Genomic DNA, 10,294 nt, shown 5'->3' on the forward strand with positions numbered 1-10,294 from the left:
CAACAATGAATGGTTATATTTCATATTTTTTATTGTTTTTTTTTGATTGTTTTGTGTAATTAATTAATAAATATGTGTTTTTTGTATTTATATTTTATTATTTAATAAAGAAAAAATAAATGTTTTTTGTATTTTATATTTATTTATTAATTCATTAGTTTTATATTGTCTTGTTGCAGACATTCAGACATAAAGTGTAACTTAAGTGTCCAAAAAAAATCTAAATCTGCTTATGTAGATACATTTATGTAGAAAATTGTTTATATATATATATATATATATATATATATATAACTTAAGTGTCCAAAAAAAATCTAAATCTGCTTATGTATGTTTTTTTTCTTTTGAAATAAGTCTCCTTTTTAAAAAAAAAAAATGCATATTGCATATACAGATTTGTCCATTTGTCTTTGTGTATGTAAACAGAAATCAGAATCAGAGGAGACTGATTCTCAGAAGCCACACGTTAAGCTGAGGAGGAGTATATCTGAAGTCCCCCGACCGGCCTCCACCCCTCCGACCATCGCTGGTGGAGAGCGAGAGGAGGGCAACGAGGAGAAGTTAGCAGCTGAGCTAGAGGTGAGCACATGTATTACCTGAGGAGTCAAATCTGACCATGTGTACCCTCACGGCTGAAGTGTTAATGTTGGTGATTAATGTCCATATGTCACACGCACCAGATGTGTCTGGTGTACACCCACAGAGCTGTGCAATTACATTCACACACACTGACACACACACACACACACACACACATATTGGTGGCTTCTACCAGTTTGCAGGTTCACTCATTCATTAAGCACACATTAGCAGACAGGAGATCTGAAATTCTGTCTGTGCTCTTTGGCTCATGAACTATTTAGCTCAAATGAGTGGTTTGACAATGTTGTGTGCTGTACTGATGTAAAGTGCTGTTAGTTAGGCACTGGTGAGTATATTGTGGGATACCGTTTGTGTCTAATTTAACTGTACATAGAATCAACAACCATAACATCTAATATATGCCATCTCACTTACCCATATACTTTATCTCTAGATGCATTAGCAACTTCAGAGCAGGGTTATGCACCACTCAAATTGAATTGGGAATGCCTTTTACATACTAATTAGATTCCAGAATTTGAACTGAATTTAAAGGATGCAGAACTGTAATTCAAATTAGAATTTAAGGAAGGAAATTCAAAGAAATTCATATACAGTACCTGCTGTAATACTGATGTTCTGTCATACCTACAACACACACTGGATATTTCTAAAAGCAGTACACATTATTAATAATCAGTCTTTGTAAATTCTATAATTAATTTAAATTTCATTTTATATTTTACATTATATTACACATACACACTGTTGTTCAAAAGTTTTTAATGTTTTTGAAAGAAGTCTCTTATGTTCTCTAAGCAAGTGTTTTAATACTGCAATATTGTGAAATATTATAAAATACTGTTATTTAATAAAATAACTATTTTAATATACTTCTAAATATAATTTCAGCAGTCATTACTCCAGTCTTTCAGAAATCACTGTATTATGCTGATTTGCTGCTTAAGAAACATTTGTTATTATCATCAATTAAAAAAAAAAAAAAAAAAAAAAGTTGTGCTTCTTAATATTCAGTTCTTTACATAGTTTTAAAGTTCAAAAGAACAGCATTTTTTTGCAATAGATTATTATAACATGTAAATGTCACAAAATGTCATATAATGTAATATAAATAGATTTGTTTAACTGATGCACAATTAAAAAATCTAACCTCTCTCCCCAGCTGTCTCCATTTACATATTATCATTTTGCCATGGGGCCATAACAGTGCATTTCTCCTGACTGACACTGCTTGAGCTGTGTTGGTGTTGATTTTAGGCTTCCTTGACCTGCTTCAGGGCAGCAACACAAACACATGCACACATACAAATGGCACACAAACTACAAGGCTCATTAACACCAACAAGCAGACAGATTTTGTTGTCTTGGTTGAGTGGATGACAGGGTAAGCAAGCAGATGTCCCTTGTCCTCCATCCCTACTGCATGTGGAGACCTGTGGAGATCTGGGCACTGCTGCCGTGACACCATACTCACCTCCCTCTTAAACCTAATCAAGCTCACAAGCTGCATCTCAAAACAAACCCATAACTCAGTAACACCCGCACACTACATGCACATTCATGAACAGAAATAGCTGATCTCTAAACATTGTTTAAAGCTACAGTGTGTCATTTCTGATGTTCCATCAAATTATGTCATATGGTGTAAATTTGATTTAATAAATTATGGGATTTACAATTCTATACAGTATGTGAATGTGCATAACCTAAATGATTGAGTTTTAGAGTCTTTATATCTTCTCATGGGAAATCCTGAAATGTCATGGTCTGAACTGATATTGTGCATCCCATATTTTTCATTCATTCTCTTCAATCTCCCTGATGCTCAGCTCTTTGAGCGACATTTGACTCTCCCCCTGCCCTCTCCCAGGAAATATCCTACTCCCTCTAGTTTACAGCTGTTGCCCCATGTGTCCTCGTCTGGACAGGTAACAACCCATGCTGCGAGCTAGTGTGGACTGCTGTTGTACACTCATGCACACACATGAATCTATATGTTTCTCTCTGAAATGTTAGTCGTACTTCTATATAGACAAAGAAAACTCACTGCACTTAAACTAAAGACCAAGGATGCTCTTTGATATTCCCACATCACAGTGAGCACGATCACAGCTACACAATCACCACATACTGTACACTGTGTGTTTGTGTGTGTGTGTGTGTGTGTGTGTGTGTGTGTGTGTGTGTGTGTGTGTGTGTGTGTGTGTGTGTGTGTGTGTGTGTGTGTGTGTGTGCACTTGCCAGTTTTGTGTTGAAATGCCCAATTTCTAATTTCTTCCACTGAAGCTAAAAGTTGTTTATATTGCAATGTTGTAGCTCTTGCCCAGATTTTTTTTTATTTTTCAGTTTTTACATTTTTAAGTGAGCACAGAAGCAAAGCTCTGTGATCTTTAAAAGAAGTAGTTCACCTAAAAATTAATGTTCTGTCATCATTTACTTACCCTCATGTCGTTCCAAAACCATATGACTTTCTTCTGAGGAACAAAGGAGGAGACGTTTTGTTTTACTAGGCTCTTTTTCATGAAGTAATATGAGTGGGGACCGAAACTTTCAAGATTCAAAAAGGATGCAAAAGCATTAAAGATAAAATAAATGTAGTCCATATTGAAAGTCATCTAATTGCAGAATATTTTTAAATACTAAAAGTAATAATAATGTAAGTTCTTGAGAGGAGTAGCTGGTTTATAATTGATTCTTTAGATTTTTTTTCGTTATTTCTTTGAATCAGTTAATCCGTTTTACAAAACTAGTCTGAATGATTTGTTCACAAATCACGCTCTCGAGCTCAGCTCACTGACTTCATGATTCAGTCACAAGTTAAAGGGAGTTCACCCAAAAATGAAAATTCTGTCATTAATTACTCATCCTCATGTCGTTCCAAACCTGTAAGACCTTCGTTCATCTTCAGAACACAAATTACGATATTTTTGATGAAATCCAAGAGCTTTCTGACCCTCCGTAGACAGTAAAGCAACTGACACGTTCAAGGCCCACAAAGGTGTAAGAACATTGTTAAAACAGTCCATGTAACATCAGTGGGTCAACCGTAATTTTATGAAGCTACGAGAATATTTTTTTGTCCGCAAAAAAAAACAACAAAAATAAATGTATTCAAAGGTTTCTTTTCCTCCGGGTCAGTCCACAGCCATTCATGAGAGTACCACATTGCATGTGTGTGGAAGAGAAGAAGTTGTTGAATAAGGTTGTTATTTTTGTTTTCTTTGTGCACAAAAAGTATTCTTCATAACATTGCGCTTGAACCACTAATGTCACATGGACTCTTTTGACGATGTACATACTACCTTTCTGGGCCTTGAACATGTCAGTTGTGTTGCTGTCTGTGCAGGGTCAGAAAGCTCTCAGATTTCATCAAAATATCGTAATTTGTGTTCTAAAGATAAACGAAAGTCTTACGGCATGAGGGTGAGTAATTAATAACAGAATTTTCATTTTTGGGTGAACTATCCCTTTAACAACTCAAATAGAGGATAAGATTATGAGTGAATAACTATGTAGATTGTAGTCAGTTCCTCACAAAGCAAGACTAGCATGAGTCAAATTGACTATTTTGAAGGATTTTTATAGTTCTTTTGCATTTTTTGAATTCAGACATTGAAACATTGTAATTACATGAAAAAGAGTAAATAAAAGTAATATGAGTAAAATTAAATGAAGGCTGAATGGTTTTTGAGTGAACTATTCTTGGTTGAATGTGTTTAAATATTTGTGATTTCTTTATTTAATTTTGTATTTGTATGTGTGCTACGCTACATATGTGCCAGCAGTTGATTGCATCTAAGGGTGGTGATGACCACTCCAGTGATTTTACAGAGAAATCTCTGGTAAGTTTATTTTAGCCACCTTTACATTAACCTTACAACTTCATACATTTTTGATTCACATTCATGGGTTAATTATACCAATTACTCCTGCTAAATTGCAGATGCAGCACGAGATGTCCTCCACTCCAGTTCCCCAGATAGTCTTAACTGAGTGTAACTCTCTCCCCATGTCCCCCTCTGAGGACTCAGCAGAGACCCAGCGGTCTGACAGCACGCAGACAATCAAAGACAATAACACTGGAAATGACATCAGAGTAAGTTACTTCAGCCACATTGTGAGGACTCCCCGTCTGCCGCTATGGAAACAAGACTTGTCAGCCAGCCAAAAAGTCCCTCGATTACAAGACTTGGATGCAGCCCAGAGGGAGCTCCAGAGTCCCGTCCAGGATGTGACCCAGTCGTGTCCGCCCTTAACAAGCGAGAGAGCAATTAAACAGCCCCTGAGGAGGGAGCCAAGGGTTCAGGAGTCTCTCGAGGCAGCGACAGAAAAGAAAGAAGAGCGAATGAGAAAGTCGGACACTACATTGTCTGTCTCACCACAAAACGGGCCCGTAGAGACATCTCAAGTGGGTTTGATCCGCACTCAAGGCGTTGGAGGGGAAAAGGAAGACATATGCCACAGCACATACCGTCGTCTGGACAGTCTGGAGGAAACCATCCGTGAGCTAGAGCTCAGCCTGATGGAGTTCAGCACTGATCCTCACACAGGGAACATCTTCCCAGCGTCCGTCCAGATGCAGAGTTCCTCCACCAAGAGATCCACCAGCACTCAACATACAGCAGACGGAGGAGACACAAACAAACCCGCTGTCCCACCAAAACCATCCTGCATCAGCACATCCACAGCCAAGGTTCAACCTAACCTTCAGTATCTTCTTCAGTCCTGGTCTTTCTGTCTTTTCCATCTTCTTTCTTCCTGTCTGGTGGAAGGTTTCTGGTCTCTTCCGCTGGGTTGATCAACTAGATCAGTCTGTTCTCTTTTGCAAATGCTTTGATAAATTGTTTGCCTCCAGCCTCTTTAGAAATACATATTGTATCTTTCGCACAATAAATTCTCTTGTTTCCTCCTCTTCTTTATTAGCCTACTCTTTTTTTTCTCCTCTTAAAATGACTTTGCAATTTGATTACTTTCCCCTGGTCTTATTTTCCTCTGGTACATAAGACATCATATGTGGTTTTCTCGTAAAATAGAAAGATAAAGCCCAGGGAAGCTCTTCGTAACTACTCAAGTGATTTTGTTGTGTAATTTATGCGGTATTGTCTCCTCTCACATTTGTCTTTCGTCTTCAGAGACTAGTTGTCAGGATAAACTGCTATGAAGCAGCGATCCACCAGACGTCATGTGTATTGCACAACTCCGCTGAGAACAGGGCTGATCTCTGTGAGTGATAGAAGGGAAGGATTTGGATGAAGTCACTTGTGTTTTCCACTGCGATGCTTTCAGCCCACACATTTGTATACAAGCCAGCATTGCATCAGCCCTCCTCTAACTGGTGTGTTCGAGGCCCTTGCTCTAGTTTGTTGCACACTTTTCTCATAGGACAGATGGAGTCTGGCAATGGCAGCTCCACCTGATTGCAAGCATTAGATCCTCTTACAGAGCCCCTTGTTCAGCGAGGCGCTCGTTTGCATAAAACACACAGCTAATGGGCTCCCTTGAAGCTTTAAAAGGACTGTTGGCTGGTTGTGGCTCTAGACTTTGGTCTAGTGCTTGATCTTGTGTAGGTAATATATTCAGAGAGAGAAAAGACTAGACAAAGCGTTCATTATTTTGTATTGCACTGAGAGCTTTTATCAACTTGCGTGCAGAGGCGTATAATTTATATTTTCTGAATTTAATTCAAGAAATTATAGGCCATATGTGTCTGTGTGTGTGAGAATGAATGAGAGGACTTTGCTGAGATGCATGTGTTCTATTAAAAACACATCACCCTCCTGCCTGTCTTGCACACTATTCTCCTCCAGCACTTCCTCTGACTGCTGGTGATGGCAAATACACTGTTGGAAATTGGATGGAAAATATTACCAAATATAGTGCACAGATTTATCTCCTCTTCTCTCTAATCCTTCTCAGACTGGCGGTGGAAAGGCGTTGTCTCGTCTTAAGCACCTGCAGCAGAGCGGATCAGAAAAGAGCAAAACAAGCAAACAGAGAGAGGACTTCCTTAAGAACCAGGGTCAACAGCAGGTATGATCTGTCTTTCTGTCTGTCTGTTGTCCTGTATATCAGTTGTTCTATCATTCTGCGGTTTTGTCCATTGTTCTTTGCTTCCATCTTTGTTTCTATTATCCAGTGTATTGTTCTGTCATTCCTATCTATCTATCTATCTATCTATCTATCTATCTATCTATCTATCTATCTATCTATCTATCTATCTATCTATCTATCTTCTTCCACACTTGTGCTCAGAAGTTTATATACCCCTTGCAGAAAATGCAGTCTAATCTCAGTCTAGTTTTGTTCTATCTTTAATCTTAGTTTTGGTTTGTTGTTAGTTTAGCCTAAAAATTTAACTTGGTCTTAGTCTTTTATTTAGTTTTAGTTAGAGTTTAGTTCAAGTCTTAATCTAGCCTAAGTGTTGATTTACGCTTAGTCTGGTCCCAGTTTAGTCTCTAGTCTTGCTCTCTATTTGGTTTGTTCTTTTTTCAGTCTTGGTTTTGGATGGAACATGGTTTTAGATTTGTTCTTAGCTTTACTGGTGTGCAAGTTTTTATTAACTTTTAAAATGGTTTGCTGAAAGCTAAGAAGATTATTTTCTGCTTGAAACCAATTCATAATGTCTGTCTGAGGGCATTTTAGAGCTCAGATTCCTCAGCTCAGACTATTGCCGAGAGCCTTAGGAGAGACGTGTGTGTATATGTTTGACTGTGTGTGTCAGTCACAAGTGAAGTGAGGCTGGGAGAGAACTTTCTAGCAGTGACGCTTTGAAAAACTGAATTGGAGCGTCAATAGCAGAACATCTGGGACTCTAAAGTGCACTTAAAACCCTCTAACAGAACAAAGAAACCAGAGACAGGTGGGTCTCAGGAGAAGGAGGAGAGAGAAAGCATGAAGCCAGAGACTAGGGAAATGTGAGCTCCACAACATAAGCGAAGTGAACGAGACAGGTGGAGAAAACAGGGTAGGGTTTGAAAGACGGATCAGAGGAAGAAAAAGACACGCACACATGGACAGCTATGGGCCTGTGTGCTGTAGGTAAGGAAAAGATAGATATGCGGTGCTCTGTAAATCTCCTCACTCTGTGTTTAATAAATCTGGCCCCTGTTCAACAGGCCATGAATATTAGAAAAGAATCTAATCTTTTATGGGGAAGGAAGAGAGAAGCAGATATTGGCAAGAGAGCGAGAAAGATCAGAGGGTTCATTGCAACTATAATTACAGGAGAGCATATTTGCTGTTATAGGCACTCCTGCTAAGCTGGATATGATCAGGATTTAGTCTTGTCAGTGTAACAGCAAATTATTCCCTTTGAAGTGGACTGCGTATATCTCCTTCTTGTCTTAACCCTTTTAGTGGCAAATAGATACAAACATTTATGCACACTCATCTTTTCACCCGTACTCTCATCATTTCAATAAGGCTTTTTTTCTGCTTGCTGTGCCTTTCTTTCACTGTGCCTCACAGCCTCATCCACATTTTATTTAGTTTTGTACTCTAGCCTTCTCTCAAAAAACTTCATCTTTGAAATGATTGCTCTCTCTGACTGCTTAAAGGAAATTAACACATCACTGCTCTCTTTTGGTCTGATTCACGTCTTCTCCCTGTCTTTATTGGACTAATTGTAAATTATATGTACACCACCTTTCAAAAGTTTGGGTCGGTAATAAGTCTCTTATGATCATCACAAAGTCTGCATTTATTTGATCAAAAATACAATATATTACATATTAAAATGACCGTTTTCTGTTTAGCAGCCATTACTTCAGTGACAAATGATCTTTCAGATGTCATTCTGATACTTCTAATATTTTTGGTACTCATGAGCTATTGCTTATTATTATCAATGTTGCTATTTAATATTTTTGTAGAAACTGTAATGCATGTTTCAGGGTTTTTTAAATAAAACATATATTTGAGACAGAAACCATTTGTAACATTATAGGTCTTTACTGTCATGTTTTACTGTCACATGGATCCTCCTTGCTAAATGAAAGTATTAACCCCCCCCCCTCATGTTTTACTGTCACATGGATCCTCCTTGCTAAATGAAAGTATTAACCCCTATATAAAAAAAATTTTCTGGTAACACTTAGGGACCTAACTAGTTGCTTATTAGCATACCAATTATAACATATTGGCTGTTTATTAGCACTTATAAAGCACATATTCTGTTATAAAATAAATTTTCTTGCCTTGCCTTGCCTTAACTACCTTACTAACTATCAATAAGCAGCAAATTAGTTTACTGAGGAAAACGTCTTAGTTAATGGTTTGTTAATAGTGAGAATTGGACCTTAAAATTAAGTTTTTTTACTTGTTGTTTACACTTTTATGCTGCCAGTAGAATGAAGTAATCACAAGTCTTGCAGACAAAATTGGTTTTCTCAATTTAGTAAATACAAAAAAAAAGAAAAAACCTTTTTTTCACATATTTCGTTAATGTATCTTTTTTATCTCTATCTGAAGTTGTTTGTGTACCCCCTAGCACCCATTTTCATTTCACATATGACTTCCTTGAACAGCTTTATCTCAATTACATGAGCTTGTGGCACATACATTTTAAAAGGGCAGAGAAAGTAAGTCAGAAATGGAGCCAAAAGGGAAATGTAGTCCTTATGACTGTGCAAAAGCAGTAGCTATTTTAATCTCCATCATAGTTGTGTTCTCCAGGGACTTTTTGAGAAGGCTCTGTGAAAAGGACATGGGCCAGCAGGTTTGGAAAAGAGTGAGAGAAATGAAAGAGAGGGAGAAGGTTAAAGGGAAGAGAGATAAGGGCGAGAGAGAGATGGAGAGTCTTTTTCTGCTCTATCAGGGTGGAATAATTGGCACTTCATGTGGAAAGACACGGGCTCTCTCTTCACCCTCATCACTCTCTCCTCTTCACTCCTTGTATCTGTGCTGTCCATCCATCTCCCTCACAACTGATTAGAGTTTGAGCAGATCTCAATGGTACTCTTTCAGCGTCCTGTCACACAGGAACCAAAAGAGTGTTTGCGAGTGACTGATGGTAATAGAGACGCATATACACTCATGTTCAATAAACCCACCAAGATCTTGTCAAATGGTCAGTTTCGTCTAGCATAATGCATTGTTGGTGTTATAAATGTATGTGGATTCACCCTAATGTGGTGAAATCCACACGTAGAGCTGTGTACCAGGCTAGCATCATGCATGAATGATCCTAGCCTGAATAACATTGTCCTGTGTTTTTCTTCATCCTTCCCCCCATTGTCCCCCTCCTCTTGCATTTTCTTCTTTGTCACCGCTACCTGCCATCCTTCGTCGGCCCTCATGGGAACCATTCACATCCAACTCCTTGACCCAGTGAGCAGAAGCGAGCGACCCAAACCAACCTGACCTGACCGAAGCTTGTCCACATCCTCTTCTGCCGTCTTCACCACCACTTCTCCATCAGCATATCCTGACTGAAGCCCACAATCCTTTACCCAGTTCCTCCTAGTCAATCCTGTATACTTTTAAGGAAAAAACATCATGCAGCTGTCAATATTCGCCAGAGCCTCATTCATTCCTAAGGGAAAGTGTCTTGTGAGAGAGAATAATGATGTATTGCAGCACAACCAAACCGTAAAAGCCTCCAAAAATGTTCTTAGTTTTTACTCTGCTCTTCTCTACCTACTCTTCTGTCCTTTATCCCCCCTACTTTTTCCCTCAACACCCACCCCCTCAG

At 38.4% G+C, this 10,294-nt stretch overlaps 1 protein-coding gene across 17 annotated transcripts in view; it reads left to right on the top strand.

Moving 5' to 3' along the window:
- LOC109098710 (SRC kinase signaling inhibitor 1-like) overlaps nucleotides 1-10,294 on the top strand; it is a 113,029-nt gene that overhangs the window by 97,890 nt on the left and 4,845 nt on the right. For 12 of the 17 annotated variants that reach the window (XM_042719844.1, XM_042719848.1, XM_042719850.1 and 9 more), the window contains 4 exons: nucleotides 427-579; nucleotides 4,386-4,445; nucleotides 4,547-5,296; nucleotides 6,520-6,639. In XM_042719844.1, coding sequence (XP_042575778.1) covers nucleotides 427-579; nucleotides 4,386-4,445; nucleotides 4,547-5,296; nucleotides 6,520-6,639 — 1,083 coding nt within the window. Of the gene's footprint in view, nucleotides 1-426; nucleotides 580-1,401; nucleotides 1,405-4,385; nucleotides 4,446-4,546; nucleotides 5,297-6,519; nucleotides 6,640-9,931; nucleotides 10,286-10,294 lie in introns of those variants that run through there. The other 5 variants (XM_042719860.1, XM_042719846.1, XM_042719847.1 and 2 more) reach the window with 5 other exon arrangements.

The sequence above is a fragment of the Cyprinus carpio genome, chromosome B3 (assembly GCF_018340385.1).
Source record: "Cyprinus carpio isolate SPL01 chromosome B3, ASM1834038v1, whole genome shotgun sequence".
Lineage (NCBI taxonomy): Eukaryota > Metazoa > Chordata > Actinopteri > Cypriniformes > Cyprinidae > Cyprinus > Cyprinus carpio.